This window comes from Podarcis filfolensis (genome assembly GCF_964270895.1).
Source record: "Podarcis filfolensis genome assembly, chromosome: 12".
Classification (NCBI taxonomy): domain Eukaryota; kingdom Metazoa; phylum Chordata; class Lepidosauria; order Squamata; family Lacertidae; genus Podarcis; species Podarcis filfolensis.
Window position 1 is genome coordinate 1,437,482 of NC_139614.1, and position 21,294 is coordinate 1,458,775.

The 21,294-nt window shown below is 42.9% G+C and overlaps 1 protein-coding gene across 2 annotated transcripts in view; it reads right to left on the bottom strand.

Annotated features, from left to right (window-relative positions):
• CNTNAP2 (contactin associated protein 2) overlaps positions 1–21,294 on the bottom strand; it is a 999,981-nt gene that overhangs the window by 279,836 nt on the left and 698,851 nt on the right. For both annotated transcript variants that reach the window (XM_083577628.1, XM_083577629.1), the window contains one exon: positions 7,681–7,787. In XM_083577628.1, coding sequence (XP_083433754.1) covers positions 7,681–7,787 — 107 coding nt within the window. The remainder of the gene's footprint in view (positions 1–7,680; positions 7,788–21,294) is intronic.

Here is a 21,294-nt window from a genome sequence, read left to right on the forward strand (position 1 = left end):
ATGGCCATGCCACAAATGATTCATTATGGATGAATCTGACAGAGTGTTGGGTTATCTTTAAATACTCATTGAAAAACTGCCTTGTGTGTTATCATTACATTGTTCCCAAAGTCCTCTTGTAATAAAATGAAAATCCACAGCTAGGTCAGAAGAGAATTTCACACTTACTAACTCTGCCCTAATAGCACTGATTAGAGAAGCTTCCCTTTTTGTCAACTTAATTATTGCAACTGTGCATTTACACTTCATTTTGCTCTTTAAAAATTTCATTAAAATAATCTTAAAGGAACCATAACTATTAGTATTCACCCCCAAAGTAAGGTATCATTTGAACTGAAAAACTCTTTTCGTTCCCCTGTAGCCTCCTCCTGACTTGACTGCTGCCTGCAATTTAGCAACATCCTGAGACCAAAAATGTGCTTAGAAAACACTAGTATTAATGTGAGCCATATTTGTGGTCACCAGTGTTGGTGTAAGCTTTTCATTGGCTGGTTTTTGGAGTACATAAAGGTGATACACCAATAGCACCACTTGGTGAAATGCTGTCTATTTATGCATTTATACAATAAATAGCAAAAATAACTAATAACCACAACAATACTATTTTCCTGTTCAGTGGTTGTTTATAAATGAGAGCTAACTAAAGTGGATTGACATTTCTGCAGAAGCAGCAAGTAGCACATTAAAGAAAGATAATTGAAAAAGCCCATTAATTTTCAAGTAAGACAAACTCTTCTCGCAATGTGAGTATGACCAATTCATGCATTTCAAGCCTTGGTCCCCTCCCAGTGCCAAGTAAAATTGGTTGTGACCAGGCTGCAAAACTTGATTTTCCAAGAGAAGGCATCAGATTCATATTGTGGACACAACAGCCTTATGGGAAGCATGTAGAATTGTTTCAAATAAGTGTTGTGGTCAAAATAATCAGAGAGATAATATCACAGGTTTTCAAACACAGTTGCTAGGTAGAGATCGTTTATCTTTAAGTCCAGCCATGGAGGGAGGGAGTCAGAAAGCAAACTGCAATCAGGGGCATAGGAAGGGGGGTGCAGGGGATGCGGTCCGCCCCGGGTGTCATCCCTGAGGGGAGGACAAAATGGCACACCGCGGGGGGCGGCAGTGTGCCTGAGCCACGCATGTCTCCTGGGAGCAACACGGTGGCTCAGGACCCCCACTGCCCAAAATGGCAGCGTGGGGCTTGTGTCCACCAGGTGGACTCCATGGGCAGATCGCTGTGGCGCCCCTGTGAGGAGCTACTAGAGATGGGGGAGAAGAATCAATTCAGTTCACATTTAAAGGGTAACTTTAAACAATCTGCAAACAAAGACACTGCCATCCTTCAGAATTCTCAGCACTCCAAGTTTTGTGATGCAGTTCTCCAACCAAGCAATGTGCAGAAAAGTGCATATATTGTGGTAAAGTGTGCAAAGATTAGTGAAAATAACATGCAAGAAATTATGATGTTGCAAGAGTGTGCATGTCAGACAGAATTACACACAAAAATGTGTAACTTAGAATTAATCTGTGCTAAAATGCTTATGAATGTTCATTAAGGCTTGCCATAAGATAATTTGCAAATTGATGTGGAAATGTGGAGAACTGAACACTGGAAAAATGAAAACCTAAAAGAAACCAAAACTGAGGTGACTGCCCATCCTTAGGAGCAGCCTGGTCATCTTTGTGTAGCTGGGTTCTTCTTTCCTGCTGTCCATAATATCAGAGGCCACACATTGTCCCAAGTATTATATCAGGCTGGAAGTCCAAGAACCCACATTTTGTTTCATGGCTACAAAACAGATGACTTTGCTCTCCTTAGGACAGGAAGATAGACAGCAATTCATTTGCATCATTCACCATTTACTGTCATTTATATGTGGAATATATCAAACCTAAAGTGTAACAGAGTAGGTAAAATTCCAAAACACAAGATAATACAAATTAAAACTCAGAGAGCACTGTTTAGTGCCAGATGCTAGACATTTTGCAGACTTTACTGTCTCCAGATTGTCTTTGTCCACAAAGTCTTTCATGTATTATCCTTATATATTATGCCTTTTAGTTTTTTCTTGCATATAGAGCACAGCAGCCTCATTGCTATTAAATGAATTGCAGCCTTTTCAGTTTCAAAGGTATCTACTTGGACTGTAGTGCATGTGTGTTTTGAGTGCCATGACAGCACTTTGCATATGAAAAAAATGTTAAGTTGTGTAGTTTTATTTATAAAAAGTTTAAAATTGATAAAGGCATTTTTGTAGTTTCCTACGTAATTGTTTCACTGTGTATGGAGTGGAATCCCAAATGGTGCAAACTAATCGATAGGAAACCTGCAGGAGTCTAAATAGCTCCAGCATGCAAATTATAGTCTATGTTGTTTATACATTGTTGTTTTCCTGATGATCAAATCTGGCTATGATTTTAAAGTAGTATCACAATTGGCCCATTGTCCATTCTAATTATAATGTGCAGTGAATAGAGGATGTGATCCAATTTTCCCCCTTAAAATCACTCTAGAGGCAATTAACTCATTATTCACAATATTCAGAGTATTCTTTCCTAATAGGGTAAAGATTTACATTTTAGGAGAAAAATCATCAAAGCCATTAGGCACCTAGGGCACTAAATGGAGTTGACATTTGGAGACTGGATCGGTGTATTTTCTCTATTAGCATTTTAATCACATTGAAACAAGGGCAGAATGTTTGTGCAAGCCATATCTTAAATGAGCAAAATCAAGCAACACATCATCTGTTTGCATTTCATCCTGTTAACTGACTCCTGGTGGTGCAGGATTCTCTGAAGTTGCAAAAAACTAACTAGTTAACTTCAAGGCTTGCAGTGCAAATCTACTTTCAGAAATCTCTCTCTCTATATATATACAATACACATGTTCCCACTCCCAGCCATTTTATGACCCGTGACTTACTGCTTTTAATCCTTGAGGAGTTTGCAGAGTTATGATTGTGGGACACCACTGGGATACAAAGATCTCCCCCTCCTGCTGAGACCAGCTCCCCTCCCCTCTGGTCTCCCCCTAGAACACACTGAGGAATGAAAGGGGCAGACACAGCCTAAGACTGCATGGGAAACAGCCCTGAGAGGAGGAGTCCTGGTGGGTACTGGGAAGACAGGCACCCCCAGTGCAACCACTCCATCAGGGCGAGACCTCCTGGAAAGTGTTGCTGGTACCACAAGGCCTGAGCTGTGCTTTGTTTCCTTGACTAAAGAGTTAACTTCATTGGCCTCAGGTGATTCATCGTTTTGTTGGTGACCTATGCCTGACTCCAGCCCTGAAAATAGATTTTCTCCAGTCTGGTTTGACAATTTTATCTCCAATAAATTCCAACATCCATTATTAGAATAACAATCCATAGTTATTCACTTGTTGTATATTCATTAATTTGTACCCAGCTCCGTATCTTCCAAACCCATTTCCTGTTGGCCAAGATTTCCCGTCCTAATTTAGAATTTTTTTTGGCTTCTTCCATTCTTTTTCTAGGCTTGGTGGTTCCCCCTCTCTAAATTAGCTGAGGATCCTTTCTCTCTCAGCTCTGTCTTTGCCATCTCAAGATGTTCCTTAATGTCTCTGTCAGTGGTTTCATTCCACTCCTCCAGCCCCACAACTCCAACATTTGTCCGTTTCCCTCTTCCAGGCACCTGTGTGAAGGTCCTTCCCATTTCATCACCTGCCGCCTCCTGCTTTTCCTTTCCACTCTCTTGCTCAGGCAGATCTTGATCAGTATCCACCCCCCCCCCCGAGGTCCTGCTTATTCTTTGCTCTGATCTTTCTCTGATCCATTTTTGTTCACCATCATGTTATGCATCTCCGCTCTGAGCTTTTTCAGTTGTTCATCCAATAATTTTCTGGTATGTGTTCAATGGTATCTTTGCCATTTTGGGTTCTGTTAGGCTCCACCTTGACAGTCTCTGTCTTGAAAACTTGTATTTGTCTCTGGATAGACAGCTAGAGCATCCTTATCCATTTATAATCTTTCTTAATCACAAATAATTAAGAGAGACTTTTGTATTATTTTTCAGCCTGTTCATTAATGTCTCTTCTTATGCCAACAGTCAATTCATGTTCTAGGTGAAAATTAATTGGCAGATAGATTCACCTCAGTTGCAATACATCCTAATCTCGGAATTAAATAAAATTAGGGAGGTTTAGCTGACCCGATGTCCTGAGGGCTGGGCATAGTAGTGGTTCCTCGCTCCAGGATGTTCCCCACATCTGAAAACTTCTCATCTCTGGTGAGAAGAAAGCAGGCTCTCAAATTCACATCCCAAGACTGATGAGGAACAGTCTGTATGAGATTCATGCCTGAATGCAGCTGCTGGGGCTATTTGCAAGCAACCCAGACTGATGATCATGAGGGGGAGCAGAGGATATATTTAGTGCCCTCGCTCTCTTCTCCCCCAAACAGCTGGATCAGAGATATTGCTGATAATATTAGTGGGGCTACACATGTGTCAACCCAACTGCTGTGCACACATCCTACCAGGTCAGGGCTTTGGACTGGATCATACTTTTTGAAACTTCCCTTTTTAAAGTACCATGCACAGTGGGTCATTGCATCAGACAGAAGGTTGGTGGTTTGAGCCCCCATGGAGAGTTGGACTAGATGACCCTCAGGACCACTTCCAACTCTACAGTTCTACGAAAACAGAGTTACCTAGCTTAGAGGTTAAAAATTGCAGAACACTGCCACATTCAGGCCCAGACACCAATTTCTCTGGAGGGAGCATGATCTGTTTTAGAAAACTGCTCCTGGATCTTAAGCTTGTAAGATAACATGGCCTGGAAAGCTTCTTCTGGCTTAAAGGCTCAGAGAAAAAAGAAAAGTGTCATAAGATTTCTTTTACCAAAGTGCTGTTATGAAGCTGAAACATTTCAGGTAAGTCTGACTTTGGAAAGGGATTTTGTTTCCCAAACAGCAGGAAACTGTTTTTAGACTCATTGTAAAAATGAAATAAAATCCTCTATATGACTGATTGACTGACTGACATTAGTCTGAAATTCTGGAAGAATTAGTGAGGCATCTGATCAAGGCCTGTATTTAAAATGAGCTTAAAGATATATTTGCAAATGTTTTTATGCCAGGCAGAAGACCAGCTGGCTAAGGACTTTGGCAGATGTTTATCCTCCTGGACAAGGGCCCCCCTGATTTATAGCAGGAGCCAAAATTCTCAAAGTTGTAAAAGGGAATTATAGGCTGGGAGCAAAAAGGTTACACTGACCCCACATATTACAGAATACAATCAAGCTGCAAAAGCACTAATTAAGAGTTGGTAAATAGTAGGATTTATTGTTTAACAAAATATAATACCATGTGCCTCCCATTAGAGACTTTAGCCACATTTTCCTAAGGTTAAAGGGCAAGAGCTAATGGGAAAAGCAGCTGGCCAGGAAAGGGGGGTGTAAATTGAAGAGGTTTTACTTTAAAAAGCTATCTATGTTAATGTATGAGATTTGTTGGCTTAAATGTAATGATGCAAAGGATTTAGAAAGTAAGAAATGTTAGATTCTTATGTTAGATTCTTATTTCACTGATGGTGTGTGAGAATGTGAAGCCAAGATCTCTGTTTAAGACAAAATGTAAGACAGAATGAGCATCTGTTTTAGCCATCTATTTTGGAATGGAGGGGCAAGAAGGGCAAAAGGTGATCTGGTAATTAAGGTGCCTTGTTGAGGCAAATGTAAGATATATGGCTACTTGTTTGCCATTTATAGATAGAAGGAAATATAGCTCTTTGTCTCCCATAAAAGGTAATAGGAAATGGGTGTATCTTTTATGATTGGTTCTAGCAAACAGCCAATAGGAATTTCAACCAGGCTGATTGGACAGAGGCAGCCAAAGGAGGAGCAAGGGGGCTGGGCTGAGGAAATATAAGTGCTGACCATCAGGGCTGGAGCATAGGCAGAGCTTTGGTAACCATATACCACTGTGCCTATCATTTATTTGTCTGACAAATAAATTATTATTTTAATTTCTCTATTGCTGCGTTGAATATTTCATTCCAGCTAAGCGTTAACCACAAGCAGGGTGCTACATTAGGAGAGTAAACATTGCAGTGGCTACTTATCCCTTGATGAGCCAGACTTTTGCCATTCCAGAGGCTTTATTGCAGCAGCAGGAGGTGAGAAAGCAGGACACTGGCCTCTAAATTCCTTTTCTAACACTGCAAGCAGAACAACCATTTCAATTTTCTTATATTTTATCCATTGAAGATAGGTGAAAATGTCTTAAGTGAAATATGCAGAGCTACTGGGAGTGCCTTCCCCTTGGGTAATAAAGCAATTTCAGAGGCCATGATGCTCTTCCTGTGGTCTTTCCTCACCAGCATTTAAACAGTGTCGTTATTGGAATGCTTCTGGAATGGATTTCTGGAATGCTAAATCACACTTAGTTCATACCAGGCAATGAGCCCAGCAGTTATCGTAGATGGGTACAAAATATACCATTTGAAAGGTTTTGCTCTTAGGGAGAAGGATTTGTAAAATTTGAAATGTGCTGAAATTCCATTTCTGCACTTGCCCCTGCCCATCCCCCACCTGCTCCCCTCCCCCTCGGACCTCCTCCTCCTCCGCTGCCAGCGCCTCAGGTGTACTTCCAGAAACCAGCTTCCGGAAGTGCTGCGACCAGAGGAGAAGGAAGAGTGCTGATGCATGGGGGCAGGGACAAGGTAGGTTTTGCTTCTGTTTTCTGCCCCCCCCCCCAGGTATGAGCCAGCTGGGAGGGACAGCAGAACGCCAGCACATCAAGGGGCACGGCCAGAGCATGGGAGCCACAATGGGACACCCGGGACTGGGATCAGAGGCCAGGCGTCCCACTTAGAATGGGGCGGCTGTGCAGGATGCACTTAAGGAGAGAGGCCTGCAGGGCAACCCTTTGCCTGCCAACCTAAAACCAACCCCCACTGAGCTCAATATGACTTACCCACTGATTTGGTGGTAAGGTCAACTGAATTTAATATAATTATTTCTGATTGGTCACATTTAGGACTGTGTCAACTCTTACTTTCTTACAATTTTTTTAAAAAATCAGTTTAAATTGACAAAGACCCACTAAACTAAATAGACTTAAGAATGTTTAGTTTTGCTCTGGATTGTGGCCAAAAGTGTGGATCATTCTTTCCTTTTTCTTTTGAGAAAACTGTAAGATCACTTAAGATGCAATAACACTGGAAACATTTTTGCAAATGTGAAGCAGTTTTAAGTTTCACTGATTTCAGAGGGAGATATTTTTAGTGCTTTTAACTTAATAGTGGTTTCAACAATGACTAGACCGTGCCAGTAATTCCATGAAAATGTCAACCTACACACTCATTTTTCATTTTTATATGGTTATCATATTCTATATCATTTTAAAGGAATTTTTTGGAAGTTTCATTATCTGGCAACAGTTTCCCAAAAAGACATTTGATATATAAGTAAAACAATCAGAAGTGTGACATGCAAGATGACTCAGAATTTCTCTATACCCTCTCACTAAAGTTTCATTAAAAACCTTTCCAAGAAAATAGAGAATACGTTAATAACCCTTTATTGTATAGATAGTTTTGCATTCTCATTTGGTGAAGTGACAAGAAATTTTGCATTAGGAACAAAATCAGACGAGCTTAGTATAATAAGTATGCACATTTTACCCCTTGAAGTCAGCTGAGACTCCAGGCATCACTTACAGTTATGGCACGTGGCTCCACTGTATCGGGTTGCATCACAGTTGCAAGAGAAGCTGTCCCACGTCTGGGTGCACTTGCCTCCGTGCTCACAGTGATTGGGCACACACCTGGGGGGCGAGAGAGAGGCAAAGAAGCACATCAAGATGGAGGAGGGGCTCCATTTCGGGACAGCCCAACAGCACAGCACGGCAATTCAGCCTTGTTATATTTAGGTGGATTAATATAATACATGATGAAAGGCTGCAGGTGCACAAGGCATTCGGAAACAGGGAGGGGAAAGCGACGGCAATGGGCTACACTTGCTTATCTCCATTACATTTTTACAGGTCACATCCATAACTCATAGTATATATCAGCTATTTTATAAATATAGATAACACATAACATAACACAAGGTCATCAACAATAACTCACACATCAAAAAGTATAGAACCAAAGTGAGCAATTTCCACATAAATCATAAAGAGATCCAAAATAAAGATAAATAATAATAATAACAGCAACAACTACCCCCAACAGCAACCCCTAAACAATACAGTGGTACCTCAGGTTAAGAACTTAATTCATTCCGCAGGTCAGTTCTTAACCTGAAATTGTTCTTAACCTGAAGCACCACTTTAGCTAATGGGGCCTCCTGCTGCCGCCGCACCGCTGGAGCACAATTTCTGTTCTCATCCTGAAGCAAAGTTCTTAACCCAAGGTACTATTTCTGGGTTAGCAGAGTCTCTAACTGAAGTGTATGTAACCTGAGGTACCACTGTACTAGAGCCCAAGAGCAGTCTCCACTTTTGTAGCTCAGTAACTTTTGTAACTGGAGTCAGTCTGGGCCCCGCCCTCCCAGACCTGGTAGAAAAAGGCCTGGAATGCAGGGAGCAGGTCTTCCAGGACTCACAGCCAAGATGGCCATAAATTTACACCCTGCCCTTCATCACGTGGTCAACAGTACTGAAAGCTGCTGAGAGGACAAAGAGATTTAACACCCCAATCTATCTCTTTGCATGCCTCATCTATAGGCCCAGCTCCAAGTTTTGAGTAGCCCTGGGCAACCTGCCTTCAGTAGTCTCCTTCCATTTTGCATGCCAACCCCTCACCAGCCACCAGCTGTTAGACAGGCTGCCAGGCCATGCAGAACAGTGCTCTGGGTCTGTGTAATGAAGAATACAAGAAGAGTCCTGTTGGATCAAATCAAAGGCCTACCTGATCTGGCATTCAATTCTCATGGTGGCCAAATGGATGTCTCTGGGCATGACAGGAGCTCAATGTCCCACTTGTGATACCTGGGTTTTCAGAGCACCTGGTCTTCAGAGCCATACTGATACTGGAGGTCAAAAAGTGGGGACCTGTGGTCCTCCAGATGTTGTTGGACTTCCCTGGGAGTGGATTCTCTCCTCTACTTTTCCTTCTCAAGCTGGTGGCAGCAAAGGGAGGTTTGGGACGTTATTTCAGTCCACTCCCCAGCTTTCATCTGCACTGCTTCTGTGCTGCACTCCCACGGGTGATGGTGCCGAGGACCAAAGTCTCTGGACTGGACTTCTACATCTAGTATTAAGAACTAAGTGCCTCGGGATTTCCAGAAGAATAAAGCACACTCCCCAGGGATATTATTAAAGTTTGCAATTATCTATTCAATAACTTTTGTGCATGAGCCCATATGCACCTGCCCATTCAATGTGGATGTGAAGAATCTTGTTTTATATTCTGAGCCAGAAGCTGTGCGTTATAAACTGGGAAAATGTGTATTCTTTAATGTTAGCCCCTTACTTTGCTTTATGACACGTTTTATGATTAATGTGATATTATTCAAACCAAAAGCCATCTGCACCAGTATTCATGAATATTCCCCCCTTACTCCTAATGAAACACTTATTGACTGTTCTGAAGCCCATAAGCAGATCAGTTCACCAGACAGCCATTTACTGGGTGAATATCTGCATTCTCTTGGGACAACTTTCTCATTGTTTCTTGCAACTGTTGCTGCTGACACATCATAAGGCTTTCTTGCTTCCAGTCGCTTCTGTTTTTGGTGTGGAAGGGCTTTCCCACACTTGTGCTTGCCGGTGCCTAGACCGCAGGAGTCTGAGTGGTTTTCCGCTTGACCTGCACTTTCTAGGCACAGGTTCTGAACGCTTTGCCCCTTGCTCCACTCCTTTCCCAGAGAAAACCCACTCTTTAGTGCTAAATCGGAGCAAACATCAATCTGGAGAAACCCCGAATTCCTGTCTGAACACTATAGACTATAGAACACTATAGTCTGAACACTATAGAGCAGTTTTCCCCAGGAGAAAGCAATGGTATAAGAGAAGGGTGGATAAACCCTAAGGTATCTCTAGCAGAGCTGAGCCATGTCTGGTTCTGGGAACTACAATTCCCAGGAGGCAATACAGTAAGGTGCATATACATTGCAATATTGCTCATGCCCCAGCATTAGGAGTTGGGGTTGAAGCCTCAGAAATAGTGAAGCTTTTTTCTTGAATGCTCACTGAGAAAGCTAAAAAATACAGAACTGTGCCTGAATTGAGTTTGCCCATCACTAAAAACAGGGCTTTTTCAGCTGGAACTCACTGGAACTCAGTTCCAGCATGTCTCAGATGGGCTCTATTGCCATTAGAAGAGAGGCGTTCATGGCGAGTTCTGGCACCTCATTTTCTAGAGAAATAGCACTGACTAAAAATATCATAAAAAACTTACAGCAACTTCTAACCATCATAACTTTCTATACTCCCCTCCTGTACATTCTAGCAAATACCTCTTGTCAGCATGTTGAGGTAATGCACAAGAAAAGGAAGAACAGATATGAATACAAAATGGAAAAATTACAGGAGGACATATATTTATTTCTTGAGATCAACAAAATGAGATTTCAAACATTCAACTTTGACTGGTCGCCTTTCTATCAAAGATTCTTTTTAAAACAAGAATTACCATAATACTTTTTGCTTTGGAAACTATTACTTTTCTCTTGTTGCAGTGTGCTTTGAAACCTCATTTCAAAGAACCAATTTGTTGCCCCTTTATTAAATTTCACTGTATCCTGGCTCCGTACAGTTGCTATATTTCCTGATCCATTTTCCTTTCATGTTGAGTTTCTTTTTCACCCAACACAATTTGGGAACCACACTCGTGAGGTATTATATTGAGAAAAGATTAGGAGACCTCCCACCAATCAAGGAAATGATGAGATGGAAGGCAATAAAAATTAAACCTATACTTATCTGAATGCTTCTGGTGTCCCCACAATAGCCTACAAGAGATTGCTGAATCAGAGCCAAATAAATGCTAGCTTTTCCCTTCAACATATGGCTTGTATATATTTGACTAACAGCTAATGAAATGCCTTGGAGGAAACAGAGGGCTCTCTAGAAGGCTGCCATTTTGCACTCATTTCTCAGTAACTATTTGCCATGGAAAAGTTGCTTGAATATCCTCCAATAAAACCGTTAATTAAAATATTATTCCAGAAATTAGTTGGCAACTCCCATTTTTCTTTGAGATGCATAATACAGTGGTACCTCGGGTTACAGAGGCTTCAGGTTACACACGCTTCAGGTTACAGACTCTGGTAACTCAGAAATAGTACCTCGGGTTAAGAACTTTGCTTCAGGATGAGAACAGAAATCGTGCTCTGGCGGCGCAGCGGCAGCAGGACGCCCCATTAGCTAAAGTGGTGCTTCAGGTTAAGAACAGTTTCAGGTTAAGAACAGACCTCCAGAACAAATTAAGTTCCTAACCCGAGGTACCACTGTACTATGGAGTAGAAAACGGATGCATTGCCAGATAACAAATAAAGCTCTTTGCCCCTATTGTCAGAAAATATATTTCCACAAAGTAGATATTGCCACTAAAAGCTCTCTTATCTGGACAATCTGTGACCCCCCAGGCCACTTGAAGGTTGCCAGCTGTGTATGGCAGCCAACAAAGGAGGTTGTCAAGCACCCATCAGGCTGCAATCATCTTTTTGCACACAACACTAAGCCAAACCATAGTCAAGCGTGAAGAAGGAAAGGGGCAGGCTCCCAGAAAGGTGGCAGGAGATCATATCCGGTTTGATCCTCCCTGGTTGTTTTGCTGTTGCCCTGTGCAGCTCAGCATATTGCCAAGCCAAGCGTGGGGGTAAGATCTCTCTAGGCAGATCACGAGCTGTAACCAAGAGTTGTCTTGTGCCGGGGGGGCCACTAGGTGGCGCATCGGAAGATGGCTGACAATAACATCTCTCCGACCCACACGAGGTAATTTGGAGGCTATGATGGGGGTAATTAGCCTCCTTAACCCCCCCAGGATTATGGGGGGGACGGCCCTTGCCTGCTGTGCCCTATACCACCCCCGAATTTGTGGGGGTGGGGGCACTAGGCACAAAGCCCTCCTGTGGGATTCCGGCACTCCTTGACGCCGTCTCTGATCCGCGCCTCTAGTTTGCAAGAATCTTCAAAAGAAACAATTTGGACGAGATAAATTGCACATACTTCAAGGAAAAAGGGGGAGTAAAGACTGCTGACAGAAGAGATCTCTGATAACAAGGCAAGAATAAAATATGAGAAGATACGACAAGATACGGTATTGCAAATGACTGAGGGGGGAGGGGGGAAAAACCTTCCATTCCTTTTTACGTGACTTAACAAGAATCCCCTCCCCTAATAAGTCAGAACTTTAAGGACTTAAGCTGTGATTTAAGGCTGTGTGGAGATAAACTTTCGAACCAAAGCAATGTTTCAAGACGAAGCTGGAAAGTTAAGAGTTTTGGAATGACGCAGTTAAAAATGCCGTCGCCATCTTGGGAGGCATTGTTGGAGCTCTTGGGTCTGGGAGGAGAAAGAGAGAAATAGTGCTGTTTACATATCGTGGATAAACTCCTCTGTGGGATTTAAGAGCGAAAAAAAATGCCTGATTTATGATGGAAAGAGTGATGTTATCTACGAAGGAGATATATGGAAACCATCTGGACTTAGATTGGAAGAACGGGAAATTCACACAGGATTATTATATTTGCTTATCGGCTTAAGGAGACTAACAGAAGAGATCGTAAAAGAAAAAGAGAAATTTTATGAACAAGATATGATGTGGAAACACCAAGATAAGACTGGATAGAATTATGAACTTTGTCTGGACTGATTGGGACTGATTTGGACACTAACGCAGTAATAAGAAGATGATTTGAATCCCCCTTTGGATCTTGAAGTATGGGTTCCCCCAACAAAATTTAAAAATTTGGCTTTGTAATTTGGAATTTATGTGATGTTGTGATTTAATTTGATGTGATTGGCCAGTTAATAAAAATTATTAAAAAAAAAAAAAAAGAGTTGTCTTGTGCCACAGTCCCTTCAGGAACTGTTCCTTTGTGCTCAGCTACAACTTGGTACAGCGTATTGAGAATGATGGCCGTCGGGCGAGTGGGCTTGTTCAACTTCTGGGTGTCAGGAGCCTTCAGGGTTCTAGAAGCAGGAACCTCCTGCTCCTTCAGTCCTCTCTGACAGTTGCCAACATCTCAGGCCTGATGGGGGCTCTCAGGTTGCTCAGACCCACTGTAAGTGCTGCAGTAGCTCAGTGATGCAAACTGAGTGCTGCATTACCTTCTATAAAGGCCAGATGCATTTTCCTGTGGTTTTCCATTATTGAGACTTGACGCAAATCTGTTTCTGAATTTGATTCACATACTAACATTGTGTGTTTGTGTTTCAACAAAGCTCAGGAGTTCATTGGCACACATGTCCTCCTCCTAGTGGAGCTTGGCGGGAGGAGGGGAGGAGGGAAAAAGGAGCAGAAGATGAGAAGCCCACACATCCCGACATTATATCAGAGCAGGCTGCATCTTCAAGTGTCCTCAAAGCAATGCCACCAGGTGGGGCTCCAGACCCCATTGCCCCTCTTTTTGACCTCACTGGGGATGGCAGAAGCAGTGTTACCTGGGGGGGGGCACAATCTGCAAAAGGCAACTGTGAGGCAGCTGCCATGCAATGTTTTTTTCAAGGCTTCCGCAGAGTTTTTCTGCATTAGGCACATGCTGGGAATTACTGGACGTTTTAAAAGGCAGGTAGGTGGCTTGCAGTCATCCATCGCAAGGTGAAGTTGGGACAAGGAGATATGGGTTGGTGGTGGGTCCATCACCATCAGGTGTCAGTACTAGGGTTGATGGTGATATTCCCTATTTTCAAACTTTATACTGAAATATTGCACAGTAAAGTCCCTATCACACCTTACTGAAGCAGTCATTTCTTTAGTGAATGATCTGATCTTTTCTCCTCCCCCGCTTTTCTTTTTACCCCCCCCCCCCGCAAATTCTGTTAGTGTTTGATGACTGCATGCTTTGCCTTGAAATGTAGTATTTTTTATGTTAAATCTGATCTGAAGAGCTGCTGAAATCTCTCCACCTTTCCTTTGAACTTCTCCATGGGGTGCTGATTAGCCAATCCATTTTGTCTTCCTTGTCTGCCTTTGCCTTGTGTGTCTCCTATTTTATTGCTGTAGTGCATGCTGGAGGGGGGGAGGGGGAGTTGCTTTAGAGTTGCTCAAAGCTCTTCATCATGCTGGGTGCTAAAGATGCAAAGGTGGGTTGGGGAAAAGGGAAGCTGCTGATGCTAACCAAACCATCTTTGTCTTTGCTGATGCATCCATTCAGCAACCTCTCTCTCTGGGACTGCCTGGGGCAGACAGAAAGAGCAGAGATAGAGCTTTCAGATTCCTAGTCTTCCCCCACCTTCCCTTCACTAGTTTTCTGGTTCCCCGTCTCCTTCTGCCTTCCTTCAACTGGCACAAGCCTCCCCCTTCCTCTCTTCAATGCCTTCCCCTCTCCCTACCTTTCTCGCAAAGGGAGGCTGCACTCCTGTCCTCACCCTGCCCACCTGAACTCAGTCAGACTTCGGAGCTGCCCTGGTTAGGATTGAAGAGTGAGCTGGCACACACAACTCTTTCTTTCCCTTCAGTTCCTGTGCTTCCCCTCAGACTGACAGGGCTGGAAGTAAGTCCTATTGAACTGAATGGGACTTACTTGAGAACAGACATGGTCAGGATTGCAGACGTGCAGGTGAGTCTGATAGGGATGGGATATGGGGATGGGAGGAAATTTATTTATTATTAAAGCTGTTCATTGCAGTTCAAGCACAATAAAGTTTGGACAGGTTTGATTCTTGTGTGAGAGTAAGTTTAAAAATGAGGAGAACAAAACATATCTGCTTGAAAATTACAAACACACACACACAGAGGTACCTGAAGAAGGTGAGTTAAGTACCATAAACAACGAGCACATTGGTGGGGGGGAACTGCACCCACTACAAGATGATATGAAAGTAACTATGGGATATAAAACCAGTCACAAAATTTGCAGGAATGAAATGGCCATGAAGTTATGAAAACAGCTACAGAATTGACAGATCAAATGACCAGTGAATTAACAGAAACACAGCAGCATCTCACAGCCTCTCTCCTCTACTTCATCACAAACAGCTATGAGGCATCCACCTCTTTTCCTGCCCTTCCTCCTTCCCTCCCCTTTGTCTGCTGTTTCCTGAAAATTGAGTGTTTCTTGCACTGGTGAACGATAACTTACTGAACCATTTGAGCATACTTTGTGACTGCTCCCTGATAAACCAGGCCAATAATCCTTTACCCTGAGGACACTGGACATTGAGGTCCACCTCTGAGGGCCTTCTGGCGGTTCCCTCACTGCAAGAAGCGAGGTTACAGGGAACCAGACAGAGGGCTTTCTTGGTAGTGGCGCCTGCCCTGTGGAGTGTCCTCATATCAGATGTCAAGGAAATATCTGACTTTTAGATGGCAGCCCTATTTAGGGAAGTTTTTAATGTTTGATGTTTTATTGTGTTTTAAATATCCTGTTGGAAGCCGCCTAGAGTGGCTGGGGAGGCCCAGCCAGATGGGGTATAAGTAATAATTTATTATTTATACCCTGCCCATCTGGCTGAGTTTCCCCAGCCACTCTGGGCAGCTCCCAATCAAGTGTTAAAAACAGTATAGCATTAAATATTAAAAACTTCCCTGAACAGGGCTGCCTTCAGGTAGGGTCTTAGCCTGCGTACCAGGTGGAGCTGGTAGACAGCCGCTCTGGACACAGAATTAACCTGCACCTCCATGGACAGCTGTGAGTCCAAAATGACTCCCAGGCTGTGCACCTGGTCCTTCAGGGGCACAGTTACCCCATTCAGGACCATGGAGTCCCCCACCACCACCTGCCCCCTGTCCCCTAAAAACAGTACTTCTGTCTTGTCAGGATTCAACCTCAATCTGTTAGCCGCCATCCATCCTCCAACCGCCTCCAGGCACTCACACAGGACCTTCACCGCCTTCACTGGTTCTGATTTAAAGGAGAGGTAGAGCTGGGTGTCATCTGCATACTGATCAACACCCAGTCCAAACCCCCTGATGATTTCTCCCAGCGGCTTCATATAGATGTTAAAAAGCATGGGGGAGAGGACAGAACCCTGAGTCACCCTACAAGTGAGATCCCAGGGGTCTGAACACTCATCCCCCAACACCTCTTTCTGGACACAGCCCAGGAGAAAGGAGCGGAACCACCGTATAACAGTGCCCCCAGCTCCCAGCCCATTTAGACAGTCCAGAAGGATGTCATGATCAATCGGATCAAAGGCCGCTGAGAGATACAGCAGAACTAGGAAACAGCTCTCACCTTTGTCCCTAGCCCGCCGGAGATCATCAACCAGCGCGACCAAGGCAGTTTCAGTCCCATGGTGAGGCCTGAATCCCGGTTGGAAGGGATCCAAATGGTCCGCTTTTTCCAGGCGTGCTTGGAGTTGTTCAGCAACCACTCGCTCAGTCACCTTGCCTAAGAATGGTAGATTTCAGACTGGACGATAATAATAATAATAATAATAATAATAATAATAATAATAATAATAATGACTGAACTGGTAAGCTAGTTTAACCATGACAGACACTAAGGGTGCAATGGAAGATTTGGGGAGGGGGAATAAAAGGTTGTAACCATGGGGAGAAGATGGAATGACAATGATGAGGAGGTGCTGCTCAAGAATTGGCAGCCAAAACAACAGTCATAAGGGACAAGATTCAAGAACTTAAGAAGAGCCTGGCTCCATCAGACCAAAGATTCCTTTAGTCTAGCACTGGTCACCTTTGGGGAAGCCACCATCAACCCATGAGGGCAATTGCCCTTTCCCACTGTTGCTCCCACAGAATGGTGCCTCATGGCTTGTAGCCATCAACAACCTCCTCCTGCATGAAGATGCCAAATTCCCTTTTAAAGCCATCACAGTTGGTGACTATCACCACATCTTGTGGTGTAATTTATATCTGAGGTGCAGACTTCTGCAGTACTCTGTGACAAGAAGCCACTAGTTGCTTGACTGGGGCCAGCATAGAATTCTATAAGATCCACCCATTGCTGCAATATGTAATGTATGCAAGTTTAATTATGAAGTAAACACAATTGTTTGACTTGTGAAAAATAGTCTACACATGAGCAGCAAGTCTTATTACAGTGGTGCCTCGCAAGACGAAATTAATTCGTTCCGCAAGTCTTTTCGTCTTGCGATGTTTTTCGTCTTGCGAAGCATGGTCTGTCGCAAACTGCGCCTCTTCAAGCGGCTTTAAGAAAAAAGTGAACAAACTCGCAAGACGTTTTCGTCTTGCGAAGCAACGCAAAAACCGAAAAACCCTTTCGTCTTGCGCATTTTTCGTCTTGCGAGGCACCACTGTAAAGAGGTTTGCTTGCGGCAAAGCCCCAGGCAGTAATGGCGGAGAGATCTGATTAAGTTTGCCTGAAGGTGAACTGGCTCCATTTGTGCTTCCCACATGGCAATCCCACAAAATTCACAGATGTACAAAAATTCATTTACTTGGTGGTAATGTATGCATATAATATAATGTATAATATATGCATATGATACATTAAATAAAATATAAATATATGCTTTTATAAAATATAATATATACATGTTATATACGTTGAATGGTTTCTTTAAATGTAAAGGTTCATCATTGTTCCACCCGATGTGTATGTCTTTAAGGGGCCAGAGCAAGGGCCAAAGCAAAATAACAAGACCCAGCTTTACAGCTGTGAAACATAGCAGGTGCTGCTGAGTTGTACTGATTAAGCTGTGTCAGTATATAAAGAGCAGCACCTAGCTCTCCCATTACCCTGGGGGATGGGTTGGTGGTTGGGTCATGGTTGTTGATGTATTTAGTGTAAATGGAGTTTTTGTTTTTGTTATTAAAACCTTGTTTAAGTTATTTTTGAGTCCCTTTTTAATGTGTGGTCTCCCCAGCAAGCTCTCTGCAGCGCTACTAAACTGCAAATAGCCAACAATATATTCATACATATGCACATGTTCATTGAAATAAGATATAATAATGTGTTATATTAAATTGCTTGCAAAAATGTGTGTTCATCAAAACTACGGTACATAGAAAAATGGGTCTATTATGAGGAAAAATAGGTCCCAGGTGGCTATACAATCTAGTAGTGTCATTCATTTAAATACTTAGGACTTGGTTTTTGTGAAAATACTCTATGGTAACTCATTCTGAGGCAATTAAAATTTTACCTGCCCATTCGCTTGGGGCTATAGACACTTTATAGGCTCACCCCACTTCTGCTGGTCCCGTGCCTAGCAAGCAGAGGTCCAGGCAGTTTCCTGCTTGCCCCAACCTTTCTAGGCATGAGTCCAAGTGGTTTCCCCCTTGCTCTGCGCCTTTCCCAGGAAACTCCACTCTTTAGCTCTAAATTGGAACAAACGTCAAACTGTAGAAAACCTGATTGCTGTTTGCTCTGACTGAGCACTAAAGAACAGTTTTCCTGGGGGGAAGGAATGGGAGAAAAGAAGGGTGGAGAAGCCCTAAGGCAGCTCTAGCAGAGATTCATTGGATATACAGTGGTACCTCAGGTTAAATACTTAATTCGTTCCAGAGGTCAGTTCTTAACCTGAAACTGTTCTTAACCTGAAGCACCACTTTAGCTAACGGGCCTCCCACTGCTGCCGCACCGCCGGAGCACGATTTCTGTTCTCATCCTGAAGCAAAGTTCTTAACCTGAAGCACTATTTCTGGGTTAGCGGGGTCTGTAACCTGAAGTGTATGTAACCCGAGGTACCACTGTAATACAAGATAAGTTCCGTTACATCTTCACTGGAGTCGCAATATACCTGGTGAATTACTTAAAACTGAAGCAGGAAGTTGATTTTTAACTCCACCCTCTGCATTTTGAGTGATTTGTTAAATGTGAGGTCACAGGGGAGATGCCAGGTGAACATCTTTTTATGTTGTTTGATGAGATTATCTACAGATTTCTTATTTACACAATTTCTTCTCTCACCAAGTTTATTCCATCAGCTTTATCAAATATTACCTTTTCATTTTACGGAACATTTTAGTATCATATTTTCTCAGGACATGCCCACGGAGCCACACTTGCAGATGAGGTCTCCATGTTCAGGGAATAAGGCCTTCTGGAACAAAAACAACTCCAGGGAACTGAGCTCAAATGTGTTGGGGGCTGTTTTGTACTGCAGCTGCAGCTCCATTCTGTTGAAGGACAGGCTACTATTTGTCTGGTACAGCTGTCCCAGAAACTAGCACATTCACCAAAAGACACATATGGGCATTTCTATGCCAATGTGAGATATCTAGAGGAACAAAAGGGACCAGAGCTTTCCAGAAACAGAGTATTTTTGAGAAAGTATAACAAAATGACAAGTGAATGGTTAACTATGAATCTTGTCCCAGAGACAGGGGAGTGAAGAGATGCTTCTGAGCAGACTGTGTTGTGACTATTTCAACTTTTTTTTTGGGGGGGGGGAGAACTGCAGGGGAAATAGAAAGGCTGTTCAGAGCTAGGTGGAGTTTAAAGTACTACCTGCAAAGGACAGTTAAAATCTCAAGGTTCTTCACAGCCATTCAACAGGTGATTAGATCAGGAACCAGAAGATGGAGCAGTAATGATTTCAGAGGGTTCCACAGCAACCTGCCAAAAGCGCAGACACTGCCCTGTCCATCTCTGTAGCAGCTGGTGTGTTGTGGAGCTGAGGCACACCCTTGCGGCACCAGCACTGTGGCAGCTTACCTGCATGTGGCAGGAGCAGAGCGGGGGGCGGCAAGGCCAGGGCTGTGGGGATGCTCTGCTGGAGCCAATCCAGTGCTCCTCCAGTGCTTCCTCACAGTCCTGACCTTGCTACCACTCTGCCCTGTTCAGGTCACTATTAAAGAAATTGGAGTTCTTGTTGGAAATACACTAAAAAGGATATACCAAGAACTCAGGCCACAAGTTTCAATATAAGGAATAATTCCTACTCGAGAGTTGAACAGAAAAACGTATATATTCTGCTAAGAATAACAGTTTGAAGCTGATAGTAGATTTAAACACAACGTGTAAGTACGATAGTTTTAAGGTAAAACGTTTAAGTACAGGAATAATGTAGTTTCAAATATGCAGTGATATAGTATAGAGGTACATGAAATACCAGTACACAACAATTATTTTGTACAAGTCTCAATGGCAGTCAAAAGGAGTCCATATTATATAGAATCAAAATAAGGACTAAAGAATCAAATAGGGCCGAAAAGGAGTATCCGGAGTGTGAATCAGATGTACGACTCAGTAGTGGTGACCAGGACAGGGCCCTGTTTCGGAGTAAACGCCTTCTTCAGCTGGTAATATCAAATAATATGTCAAAATAAATCAGGTTCTTCAATACCATAGATCATAAATATAATAAAGTATATACATTCTAAAGTGTATTAACACATCTCATGATATTTGGTTCCATACCTCGGTTTTTTGAGGACTATAAATCTGTTAGAAGTCTGTATCATTTAATTCTTTTATGCAGTGCCAAGAAAGCAGCTCCGCCCCTCTGCCCCAGCACCTGTTGGCCCAACCTTTTTCAAGAGCATCTGCTATGGTTTGCCAGTGTCACACACTGCAGTAAGGCAGATATTATTTTACAAAATACTGATACTGGTTTTTACATTAGGGGCCATGAATTCTGTCAGAGATTTCTAGGCCCTCCCACAGAACTACATTTCTCAGTATTTCCAGGGAATATAGCATGATTTGACAATGAAACCTTTTTACACAGTGTACATTAGATTTGTCAGATACAGGGCAAATAAGGAGCAGATTGGTGGATCAGACAAATAGATAAGATACTTGCTACTGTTAGGGAAATAAAATGTACAAATATTCCAAACCGCCTCAAAATTACTAGATGATGGCACTTTTCTTTACAAATTATAAGTATTTCATTATTCCTTCCATCTCAAACAGTTTATAACATCACCTCACCAGAAAACATTCTTAATAATGTCTTGACATCCTTCCCTGTTTAGGCACATGCCCAAAAAAGAAAACTGCTTAACAAAATATCACTGCATAGTTTAATATTGATTGTTTGCACTAAATCATGGTCTTTAAAGCTGCTAAGCATCTTGAAGAGTTAATCTGAATGAGAAAGAAACCCATAGGAGCATAAACGCTGCCTTACACTGAGTTGGCCCAATGGTCCATCGGTCACAGTGTGGTCTACACTGGCTGGCAGGCGCTCTCCAGGTTTCAGACAGGATTTTTTCCTGCCCCACCTGCAGACCAAGGGATCGAACCCGGGACCTTCCACATGCAAAATGGATGCTCTGCCATGG